We start from the raw sequence: 13,145 nt of genomic DNA, 5'->3' as shown, positions 1-13,145 counted from the left end.
ACTTATTCGTCTCACGCCCCCTTTGAATATCAGTTATTTCGTAGCCCCCCCCCAAATTTTTTTTCACCTTAAAATCCTCTATAGATAACATATTAGTCTCGCCTAATGAAGGCACAAAGGTGAAGATTTTTTCTGGCCCCTTACCGCCTCCCCCTCTAGGCCTCCAGCGCCCACAAGGCGGCGTAATCGCCCACTTTGGGAAAGACTGCTCTAACCCTACACAAATTTGCTGTTTTGACTCACTAATAATATGCCTATATGAAATGCTCAAAAGAAAATACTTGAACGCCTGCGAAAAGCGACATGCTACTTTTACCCCCCTCGTCACATCAGTTGACGGAGTTTTTGCACCACAGATGTCGGCCTTCATTAAACACCTCGATGGGATAAATCGCTAAGTGTCGTAATGGGCTGGCTTAGATCAAGTATCATAATGTATATTATACGTAGAGTTGTGGATAACGCTCATATTCGAGGCTTAAAGACTCGAGCTCTTAAGACTACAGAGTCTTAAAGACTCTACTACATTTGACAATTCACATCATCATCATCATTGTGCGTATGGATGCAAGAAACCATCTTTGCGGCCTTTGAGTCGTTAAGCCTCGAGAGTCTTTAGGGTTCGAGTATTTAAGCCTCGGGATGAGCGTTTTTCACAACACTAATTATACGTGCCACAAGTATGTGCATTCGAGGCACTCGTCATAAATTCCGATCCATCATATGGACTGCCCCAAAACCAGCAGTGTACATGCCTCCCCAGCCACTGAATAGTGTTGGATTTTTTGTCTAATGTTTTCTCATAAGCCTTTATGTTATATTGTTTGTCAATTTTTTTTGTTACAATAAAGAGTTTGTTACTTGAAATGCTCAAAACTCCCTAGGGTAATTTGTTGAAAAAGGCGTTACTTCGCGGAGTTCCATAACATAAAACTAAAACAATTACTTTGCTCACCCGCCTCCTTTCGCGCAGCAAAGCAGAAAAGTAATTGCTTTAGTTCACTGTCGAGGAATATAAAAAATATCCCTAGACACTTTTGATGAATGTATATATAGTTCGATCGTTGCCTATGAAATTTCAAAAGGTCATTCTCAAAACCGTGATAACATGATTATTATTAGTTTGCTCCATAATTAGCGCTATCTCGTCACCTGTGACTACAGGTCGTTGACCCCGAGTGATGACATCTTTTACGCTACACAAAATGTCATGCGGATGCAAGTGGCGACATCTGGTAAACAACACTATACATGTAGTGAAAAATGTTTTTACACAGGCCAAGTAAAAATCAATCTTATGTCAATGTCAAAAAGATTTAACCTACCTAGCATCTTTATGATTTGTGAATGTTCTCTTGATTTGTGATAACAGAGTAAAACTATATTTTTGTTAGCGCTCGACGTACTACAATATGTTTTACGATCTGGGTTTGATTTCGGTACTAAACTGGTATGTACCGGTATTTTCCATTTCGGGTCACATGTAGTACCGATAAACGGGTAAAGATATAGTTCAGAGCGGTGCGTTGATATAATTTTCATTTGATATAATGCAATTTATCTTAAAAACCATATCCATATTTCATTGTTATTAATTCGATTTGATTTACTTTGGGTTAGGTTGTTTTTATTTATAAAAAAGTTCCGTGAAGTTCCTTGCCTTTAAATTATAACAAATGTTGTTATACCGCTCATTCATTACACACCCGTATTCAATGAGCGATATTTTGATATCCATGTTGAACTTTATTATTTAGTGTCAAATGTCAAAACGGCTGTACGATGCTTAAATACGAGCTTTTCCGATAGTATACCATTATTCACTTCAACATTGGTACAGTCGACACTTTATCACCTTGTCGCTGTCACTTCATGTTTGAACTTTTGTATAAAATTGTCACATGGCATACAGTGACAAGGTACTAAGGTGTAAAGTTATCTTTGACCTCAACATTCGAGTTCATAAACTTGTGAGCAAAAATTTGATCACAAAATAAATATCTGAACGACTCTATTGTTGACGACGTAGAAGCGTGTTCAGATATTTTTGATCAAATTTTTGCTCACAAGCTTATGAACTAGACTGTACACGATGATGACTTTTAATCGGTGGTCAGGAATTGAAAAATATTAATAACCAGCCATAATTGAATCGCCGTAAAATGTGCAAATTTACATTCGAAATTTACTACCAGCTTTACGGTGAAGGAAAACATCGTGAGAAAACCTACACAAATCTGCGAAGCTTTAATGTTGTGTGTGTGAAGTTCTAAATCAGCATTGGGCACGCGTGGGAACTACGACCCAAGCCCGCGCATTCTAAGAGGAGGCCTGTGCCCTCCTTTGGGACGTATGCCGAGACGATGACTAATACTTTCTGTAGTTTAGAATATTTTAATACTTCTCCAATTTATTTTATACTGGCTGGTGCCCGCGGCTTCGCCCCCGGTGTTTTTTTTTTTAATTTTTCTATATCTTCTTTTATATGACCAAGGGAAAATAGCGATTAATTTTTAACTATTAAGATGTATTAATTGGCAATACAAAGTTCACGATAGTTCATTCATCTAACACAAATTATCATAATTTGATTTGACCTTTGTGTGTATTCAGTTCGCTATCAATGAGTGAGACATATACATGAATTTTGTACGCTTATATTACGTTGATGATTATATCAAACGTTTGTTAATGTAACTATTGAGGTAGTGAAATAATAATTATTTTGAACAGAACTGTACCTTGTCAGTACTGTTAGTACAGTGGAAATTATACCTTATGGAAAAAGCTTGCAGTATCACCGACACTATGTAGTTGCTAAAAAATGTGGATACTTATGTTAGGGTACCGACTGTACCAGGGTGGAACCTTTGCGGCTACTAATGTTATGTTGAAATCCCATACTTTGTCAAGAAAATTATTGTGAAATTGATTATTAAAGGGTTCCACCTTGGTACAGTCAGCAATAAAAATATACGTACGTTTAGTGCCAAAAATAATTTATGTACCTATACTTACAGGACTTTATTACCTGAAAATGAAGGTCGTGTGTACATATTTTGCACTTTGGCTGTATTCATATCTTTGTTGGTGACGTGCATACATTAATCAATTTGTTCGACTGTACGTATTTTTAGCCGTTTTTGACTCGCGTGAAATTTTCCTACATTTATCACTTACTAGCCGTTACCCGTGACTCCGTCGGCGTTGATTCATTTATCGCTTCCGCGGGGATAAGCAATTTTCGGGATAAAACTGTGAATATGTCCTTCTCCGGGACTCAAACTACCTGTAAGACCGAATTTCAATCTAAACCGGTTCAATAGTTAAATAATATAACTGACGTGAGTTGAGTAACAAACAAACAGACTTAAAACTTTCGCATTTATAATATTATTGTATAGTGGTAGTATAGTGGTATGGAAAACCAATTAACGTATGCTCAATTAAAATTCCAGGGCTGCGGCTTCGGCTGTCAACTTCACCACATAGTGTACTGCCTCATATTCGCGTACGCCACGGAACGTACGCTCATACTGAACTCTAAAGGGTGGCGGTACAACACCAAGGGATGGGACTATGTGTTCTATCCCATATCAGAGACCTGCACCAGCAGTTATGATGACCAGGTGCTGCAGTGGGCAGGTGAGATGGCCTTTTGTTCTAAAGCTTTTATTCTTCGGGCAGTCGGTTAAAATCAATTTGGTCACCCGCGACCTTGTCATAGATCGGCCAATCAACTTTTTTACCGACACTAATCTGTCCGCGACATTTTTCAATCAATTGCAGTTTGCAGTTGTTTTTTTGTGTAATTTAATAGATGGTGTACATGAATACATGCCATCCTACGTAAGTTCAACCTATTAAACCGTGAAATATCTTGTTGGAAGTACGATTTTTTGGTACCGCCAGAGACAATTTTGGTAACGCAGGAGACGCCCAAAGTGTCGGTAAAATAGTTGATTGGCCCAGATACGTCTATGTGTTTCAGTGTATCCACCTTTATACTGTATGAACTAACACACACAATTCACATAAACCCAGCTATCACCACCACCACACTACACGTTTCAAATTTAACCCAGAGTTCATCCTCAGAGCAACACAACCGTTCACCGTGCTACTTGATGTTAGGCTAGTGTCAAATATAACGTTTTAAACTTTCGTGATTTTCACTTCTAATCAAAATACCACCAACGGGACTTATCACGCTAACACACACGAGTAATATTCAAATGTTAATAGTAATATTAATAATAATAATTATTCAAATAAATAATATTCAAAAATTAGTGTCAAATGTCAAAATCCCGCTGTCATTACACGACATGTTCTTGTGTGCGTGACCTCAATTCTGGTGGCACTACCTATACTCACAATTCTGTTTTTTTTAACCATAGGTTTTGCGTTTTCTGTCAGTTAATCCGTCACCGGATATAATAAGTGCAATTATAGCGTAACTTCACATTATTACAATTAAAATATTGATTAATTAAACCGCACAGATTTTTATAAAATTAACCTTGTCCTGTTAGAATTAAAGCCTATTTCTCTTTGTTTCAATACGCCTGCGTGAATTTTTAATGCCGATTTAATGGTTATTGGCTGATAAAACAGTAATGGCAACCGCCAATCACATTTTTTCAAACAAATTTATACCCAACGTGTTTCATTATAAGCTTCAGTTTGTAATGTACCAAAATGAGACTTAGATTTTTTTTTAAAAGTAATAGTAGTATTTAGAGGAACTATGAAATACGTTATGGATTTTGATAATTGTAGTTTCTGGCTTGCTAACAACTTGCCTCGACTTGTGTTTTATGTTAGTAGATTTGAATAGTCAGATGTATAGATAAGTACATACATAAGTATATACATTTTAACACTCGAAATGTGGCCTTAACATTAGGTTCCTATGTTTGTGAATAGTTGCGTGAGTATTTGTTGAAAATGTCACTAGTACGTTACAGTACTTTACCAATAGTAGTCGGAAATCTTCGCATTTTGATTGTCATCTTGTTTTATGTCGTCGTTAATCCTTCGAACGTCAAAACTTCCATTAATTGGTCACTAATTGGTCATCGTTCAGGTCATAGGGGATACTTCTTTTATATACATATATTGTTTTTTAGATCGTTTTACCGAACAAGGACTGATTTGTTAAGATTGGTTTTTTTGAATCTTTTTGTATTTTTTATTTCAATTCCAAATTTTCACTTTTACGGTCATCCCGTAAAACCTAAATTGAAAATACAAACTGAAATATAGATGCACAGAAAAACCAGAAAAATAAGACCAACACTGGGAATCGAACCCAGGTCCTAGTATTCCGTGCCGCTGCTATACCGCTAAACCACTGTTGACATGATTTCCCCTATGCACCACATATCTCAGCTTGTTTGTTTCTTATTTAGCCACTTAAGCACTGATTTGTTTTAAAACTTTTATTAACTGGATATTAGCAAGATTACCTTTCAATCGTCAAGATAATATTGTTAAGGTCTCCACTAACAAGCTGCGGAGTTAACCGATGACCGGATAGCCAAGTGGTTAGAGGACCTGACTATGAAGCTTGAAGTCCCGGGTTCGATCCCCGGCCGGGGCAGATATTTGTGTGAATAATACGAATGTTTATTCTCGGGTCTTGTATGCTCATGTATAGGTCTAAGTATGTTTATCCGTTGCCTAGTACCCATGGTACAAGCTTTGCCTAGTTTTGGACTAGGTCAATTGGTGTCAATTGTTTCATGATATTTATTTATTTTTACCTGTATTTTGTCACCGAGCAAGGTGCGAAATTATCAAGATAATTATGTTCAATAATTATAGGATATTTATTTGCCAGTTATTATTCAAAAACATGACGTGTAATGCGAATAAATGATTCTATTCTATTGTAATTAGAAGTATTTTTGAATATATTTTTTTAAACTTTTGCGATAATCACTAATAACTAATATAATTTCTTTCGACTCGTTGAAGTTAATTTGCGCGATAAATAGTAGTCGTGATTGTTCCGGAAATATATTATTTCGATTGCTGTGTTGCTATGATTCTGTCCCGTCAGCGAGGGGACAAAAGTAGTACAGTTTAATAGAAGAAACGTTGTGTCACATTATACTAACATGCTTATTAGATGACCAATTATAGCTCAAAAATACCACAAAAATGCATGTTTGGCAAATTTTAATCCTATAAACTCACGGTTTAAAGAGTGACTCAGGAGACCGTAACTATAGCAACGAGTGACAAGAAAAATTTGATCGACCCATATATACGAAAAAGTGCTGCACTATATTTCATGCGTTCGGATATATAAATAGACTTTACGTATAATAATAATAACATACGCAGGTATAAGACTTTATTAAAATGATAACTATGACTCTGTAATTATCGTTGATAATTATAGAGATAATTATGTTGACTGTGCCGAGCCGTGTAGACGTGTTACACGACGTTTGCGTTTGTTTCCAGTGTCACACGACGCCAAGGTGGTGTCGCTTGCCGTTCATTGACTCCATATCGCAAAAGCCGAAGTTTCTACCGCTTGCCGTGCCAAAGGATCTCGCTCATAGGTAATATTTTAGAATATAGATTCGATTAGGACTAGGGAATCCTAATAGCATGGAATGGCGGCAAATAAAAAAGACTGGCAACAAATTTCATCAAAAATATATCGGTTAAATAAATATGTAACTGAGGGCATACATATGCGCGCAAACATTCGTACATGGTGCAATTTTTTTTTCTCAGTTCAAATTATAGTGCCGTCAACAAATAGAGTACAAAAACCTTCCTAAGGCCTACCCTTTATTCTTTGACTCATCTCTGGCTTCGGGAAAAAGTTTCTGTCCTCTGGAATCGCTCCACATCGTCCCGCTATCTCCTTAAGGCCTACCTCTGTCCCGGTGCCCGTCGCATGGAAGCTAATCAGTGGTAATTTTGACCCAGCGATCCGGATGCATCCAGCAGACATGTCCTGCCCCAGCCCCGCTTGAATTTTTTTTTTTTTAAGTAGCCTGTATAGTGTCCCACTGCTGGGCAAAAGCCTCCCCTCTTGACCTCCACAACTCTCGTTCTGACGCAATGTCAGGCCAGTCCTTTGCGTACGTGTCCAGCCCCCTGTACCAGTACGTGCTACAATTCGATTGTAACCGTGCCAGTCGAATCCTAACTCAGGAGATCGCCCGCCATCTCCTTCTCGGTCTGCCTCGATGTCGCTGGCCGTTCTCCGGCACCCACCAAGTAATTTTATTACTTAGTTTAAATTTAATGAATGATGTTTCAGGATAATTCGCTTCAATGGCGACCCGGCCTCGTGGTGGGTGGGCCAGATGCTGAAATACATACTAAAGCCGCGGTCCAATATGCAGAAGGCCATCAATGAAACCATAACCAAGATGAACTTCAAGACGCCCATCGTCGGGTATTATTAACTAGCTTACGTATTTCTTTATCACTTAGAATTTTGCGAAATCGTCGAAGGTACTGCTAAGCCGCCGTTACTAACAAATGTCTAATGCTAATGTCAAAAGTAGCGTATCGCGGCTGCTATATATAAACACAAAAACTACAATTTTAAAGCTCTCCTGTAAAATATTATCTCTAGTCAGATTTTTGATTACGCGGAATTCCAGCATCATCAACGAAATCTGTTCTTATTTCTTCTCGCTACTATCTAAGATGTTAGGATTCTAGTTCTAAGGGTTTCAGTCCGTTTTTTAGGATTCCGTGTCTCAAAAGTCATCTATTCATTCATTTATTCGTAAAATTCATAAAAAATCACATAAGAAAGAAAGGTAATAAACATAAAATAATCTTAGGTTAAATAAGTCTTACGGTAAGTAAGTAAAGTCTATATGTATATACCTGTGTTTTCTGTACTGCTTACTGTGTTGGTGTGCAATAATAGTACATTACTGTAGAGGCTGGGAAGTAGGGGTTTCCGGCCAAGTAGATATAGACGGCCGAGCGTAGCGAGGCCGGATAGGGATGCGAGATTGTATAATGTTTTACTCAAACATGACATGAAATAAAATAAAAAAAAACAAGAAATGAAGCTGGCGGGACGCTAGTCTGGTCGCCCTTGTTGTGTGACTGCTGGCGGCGGCGGCGGGCGGGCGGCGGGCGGCGGGCGGCGGGCGGCGGGCGGCGGGCGGCGGCGGGCGGCGGCGGGCGGCGCGCGGCGGCTGCAGGCGGTGGTGCTGGGTGTGGGCGTGCGCCGTGTCGCAGAGCGCGCGTTGAATGAAACAAAAGACGGTCGCATTGCCGGCCAGCGGCCTGCAAGGTTGTATGAAATCTCTTTGCAGGCCGCTAGAGTGACCGCGCGCACGCAGCTGAGCCACAGCGCCAGCAGCGCGATACTTCTCAGCCTATTATTTGTAACACAGCGTCAATATTTCATGTCATGTTTGAGAAAAGAGTTATTGTATTGTATTGTATTGTAAAACTTAGTTAAGTCTAAGCTACAAAAAAAAGTGACTCGTTTATCTCTGTTCCAGGGTGCACATACGGCGCACAGACAAAGTGGGCACGGAGGCGGCGTTCCACCACATACACGAGTACATGGCGCACGTCAAAGCTTACTACGACCAGCTCGCGCTCACGCAATTTGTGGACACGAAGCGGGTCTATCTGGCCACCGACGACGCTAATGTAAGTCTGTTTTATCCCAGTAGTATTATAAACTATGTAACTTGGATTTTTCAATTTCATGAAAGGGCGAACAACTCTTTTGCCCGATAGTTTAGCAGACTGCAGCCGAAGTAGACCAGGAGCTATTATAAGGGGGCTTTTAAACGGGCCATATTTTACTACAATTTGTGGCCGGCAACTACGGCCGTCCTTTTCGGACACCGTACGCAAGAGCAAGATACAAATAATGGCCGGACACAAATTGCAGTGAAAATGAATTTGGTTTGAAGCCCCTGTGGAACCAACCACGAGTGATTATCTCTTTGTTTTTTTTTTTGCATAATAAATAGTTTACTTACATACATACTTGTTTTTATTAGCAGAACGTGCTTAATGAATGGCAAGTCACTGATGTCACGGAAAAAATGGTATTTGATGGGAATCTCTAGAAGATAAGAAGGCCTAGTGGTAACCTATGGCCTCTTAAGCACAGGATAGTGGGTTCAAACCCGGGCTTGCATCTAGAAAGAATATGAAATTGATGGTGTGTGTGAAGTGCTCAATCCGCACTGGGCTCACGTGGGAACTACGGCCCAAAATGTTTCATTCTGTAAGACCTATTCCCAGCAGTGGGGCTTTTATAGGCTGGGATGATGATGAGAATCGAGTTATTGTGGCGCCAAACCACTACAAGCTTAGTTTTTTTTAACCGGTCGTTGAACTTTTCTTTTTTTCAGGTATTAGATGACGCCCGTGCGAAGTACCCGGAGTACGAGTTCCTCGGCGACCCGTCCATAGCCAAGACGGCGGCCACGCACCGCCGCTACACCCCGGTGTCTCTCACCGGTCTGTTGGTGGATCTACACATGCTCTCCATGTGTGACTACATTGTGTGCACATTCAGCAGCCAGGTAATATTGTTTGCTTTTTTTGCCAGCACTATGATATGATAATCCAAGATTTTATAAATATAACGCATTATAGCCACTTGAGGCTTTAAACAAAAAGGTTTGTGCAAAGTTTCTTGCTAAATTCGTTCTATAGTTGGTTAACGATCGGTCTCTTACTTCATTATTTCAAAACGAATTCAGAATCGAAACGTTTATTCCGTAAGTAGGCTACAAAGGGTGTGCAGTAGCCAGACAAACATACACATAAAATATTTAAGTATAGCAATTATTTCATTCGGGTATTTTGAAATCTGTCCAGGTGAATCCACCCGCAAATTGTATTTTCGCATGTCGTGTGAAATAGCTATATCTTTGGTCTCTGTCTTGTGTCAATAATAGAAATGTATAAAAACAGATCGAACTTAAATAAATATTCATTGCATCTTGAGAGCTCTTTCTGATCTTCGGAAAACCACCAAACATCCTCCTCAACAGTGGTGACCCCTGACAACGCAAGAGCAACGCAAATGGAACAATTAAGAAAATCAACGATGAACAGACGAATAATTCCGGCGGATCTCAAGAGCCACCGATGACCATTGCAGCGCAGAGTCATGCCGAGGTTCTAGGATTGTCAGTCGGACTACGCATTCCACCTATATGGCGAGACAAATTACGAGCTTGGTTTGCGCACTTCGAAGCAATTGTATCGTCACAGAAAAAAGGCGACCAGGCTATGTACGAATTAGTATTGGGGCAGTTGGAACGCCAGGATGTCGACGAGATTTACGACATGTTATTGCGGCCGCCGGAGACCAACAAGTATCAAGCCATAAAACAAAGACTACTCGAGGTATACGAAGAATCCGAGCAACAAAATGTGCAACGCGTGCTTGCCGGTATGGAACTCGGTGACCTTAAACCATCCAACTTTTTAGAAGAATGCAAAACTTAGCTGGAAACCACCTCTCAGAAGTAACACTCCGCGGAATGTGGTTAAAACAATTACCCAGCAACGTAAGCTCCGTGTTAGCCCTCAGCGAGTCAGCAAGCATACGCGACATCACTCAAATGGCCGATAAGATGATGGAGCAGCAAGCGCAACATCAAATATCAGCTGTTTACCACAAACCACAATCAGAAACCGCATCTACTTCGCAACCAGAACTGTACGCCGTCGCTAGAACGTTCTCACCAGCACCTGCAAAACATCGCATCGTCGAAGATAAAATTGATCGGTTAACCGAAGCGATAACACAACTCGTCATCGCGCAAGCACACAACCGACGCGGCCGCTCGCCGCAACGCAACTGGCGCGGGCGCAGCAGACAATGGAATCGATCCCGTTCCCAATCAATGAAGCGCGGCCGCAGCTCACTCCGCAGTACACCACCGTATAATGCATCATTCTGTTACTATCATCAAAGATTTGGACCAAGAGCATACAATTGTGAGGAGCCATGCACCTTTCACCAAAAACCACACACGCCGCCCACGGGAAACTAAAACCAGCGCTGGACGCGACGGAACCCAGCGCCACAGAAAACGCAAACCGTCTATTTGTCACCGATAAAATCTCTAAGCTAACATTTCTCATCGACACCGGCGCAAACATATCAGTCATCCCAAAATCAAGATATATGCAAGCAAAACATCAACATTTCAACTATACGCAGCGAATAATACAATTATACCTACATACGGCGAAAAAACTATGAAACTCGACCTCAATTTACGAAGATCGTATTCTTGGAGATTTGTTATCGCCGCAGTAAGCAAACCAATCATAGGCGCCGATTTTCTGAACTACCACAAATCCTAGTAGATGTCGCCGGACGAAAACTTATAGATAAACAACGAACATGGCGGTAAAAACTCGAGTCTGCAATTTCTCCGACCCCACTATCAGAACAATCGATATGCAGCAGAAGTATCATCACATCCTGGCCGATTATCCTGACATAACTCGACCTTCAGCTATGAAAGAGACACCCAAACATTCGGTTGAACATTACATAGAGACGAGCGGAGCGCCACTACATTGTAAAGCACGGCCTATCCCACGCACCGCTACGCAGCTGTAAAAAAAGAATTCGAGTTAATGATGGAACAGGGCATTTGCCGCCCAAGTAAAAGTCCGTGGGGCGAGCCCACTACATGTTGTCCATAAAAAAAACGGCGATTTAAGAGTATGCGGCGATTACAGAAGATTGAACAACGTCACAAAACCCGATCGATATCCTGTGCCAAGGCTGAAAGACTTCACCTATCAGCTAAATAAAAACAAAATTTTCACTACGCTTGACTTAAACAGAGCCTATCAACAGTTACCAGTATTCGGCGAACATATCGAAAAAACGGCCATCATCACACCATTCGGCCTATTCGAATTCCCAAGAATGTGCCCAGGTTTAAGAAATGCAGGTCAGACTTTCCAGCGCTTTATCCATCAAGTATTGCAAGGACTCGACTTCTGCTACCCTTTCATCGATGATCTCATAATAGGCTCCCAGGACGAAGAAACCCATGTTACCCACCTCCGTACGGTACTACAGAGATTAAACGACTATGGAGTCACAATTAATCCCTCAAAATGCGTATTTGGCGCGAAAGAAGTAAACTTTTTGGGTTATACCGTATCAGAACATGGCATCAAACCACCTGCAGAAAAGGTATCAGCTATTAATTCCTTCACCCTGCCTGAAACAATCGACGAATTAAGAAGATTCCTAGGAATAATAAATTTTTACAGAGACGCCATACCACGAGCCGCATCCATACAAGCACCTCTAAACGCTTATTTACATAGATGCAAGAAGAAGGATAAAACTAAAATTCCATGGACAAATGAAGCAAAAGAGGCATTTGAAAAGTGCAAAGTTAGCCTTCAAAACGCAGCCTTACTAGCTCACCCAGCACACGACGCACCGATCGCCCTTATGTGTGACGCATCCAACTCCTGCGCAGGCGCTGTACTACAACAAAATATAAAAAATAAATGGCAGCCGCTGGGATAGTTTTCCAAAAAATTCACCGGTGCGCAACAAAACTACAGCGCGTTCGACAGAGAACTACTTTCCATTTACATGGCTGTAAAATATTTTAGAAAAATATTCGAAGGAAGGCCATTAATTATATATACCGACCACAAACCAATAACTTTTGCTATAAACAAGACGGCATCGAACAACGACACGCCACGACGTACCCGCCAGCTATTATTCATTAGTGAATTTACAAACGACATACGTCATATTAGCGGCGCAAAGAACACTGTCGCTGACTCACTCTCTCGCGTCGAAGCGATATCGTGCCCCACCGCGATCGACTTCACTCAACTCGCAGCCGCGCAAGAAAAGGACGCCAATATGTACAAACTCTTACAACAAGACAACTTAAAATTAAAAGCAATAACGGTACCAAACACCGATTGTAAAATATATTGCGAGATCTCATGTGAGTGAAGTTAGCACCGCCATTTTGGAAATTCGAAAAACAAATGGTTGTGCTAGGTTGTGCTAGGGTTGTGCTAGCTTGTGCTGTTATCTATTTTTGAAAATTCCAGTTAACGAAAAAAATATTTCAAAAAAACTTTTTTTTGGGCTAGCACCGCCACTT

General features: G+C 40.6%; 1 protein-coding gene across 1 annotated transcript in view; it reads left to right on the top strand.

Annotated features, from left to right (window-relative positions):
• FucT6 (alpha-(1,6)-fucosyltransferase 8) overlaps positions 1-9,548 on the top strand; it is a gene marked incomplete at its 3' end in the record, with an annotated part of 33,567 nt that extends 24,019 nt beyond the window's left edge. The window contains 6 exon segments of the mRNA XM_074089885.1: positions 3,459-3,645; positions 6,478-6,503; positions 6,505-6,578; positions 7,292-7,429; positions 8,505-8,658; positions 9,375-9,548. Of these exon segments, the coding sequence (XP_073945986.1) occupies positions 3,459-3,645; positions 6,478-6,503; positions 6,505-6,578; positions 7,292-7,429; positions 8,505-8,658; positions 9,375-9,548 (753 nt within the window).
• Between the last annotated feature and the right edge of the window lie 3,597 nt (positions 9,549-13,145).

The sequence above is a fragment of the Choristoneura fumiferana genome, chromosome 7 (assembly GCF_025370935.1).
Source record: "Choristoneura fumiferana chromosome 7, NRCan_CFum_1, whole genome shotgun sequence".
NCBI classification, from domain to species: domain Eukaryota; kingdom Metazoa; phylum Arthropoda; class Insecta; order Lepidoptera; family Tortricidae; genus Choristoneura; species Choristoneura fumiferana.
Note: the sequence above shows the minus strand (reverse complement) of the source record. Positions and strands in the feature narration are given on the sequence as shown.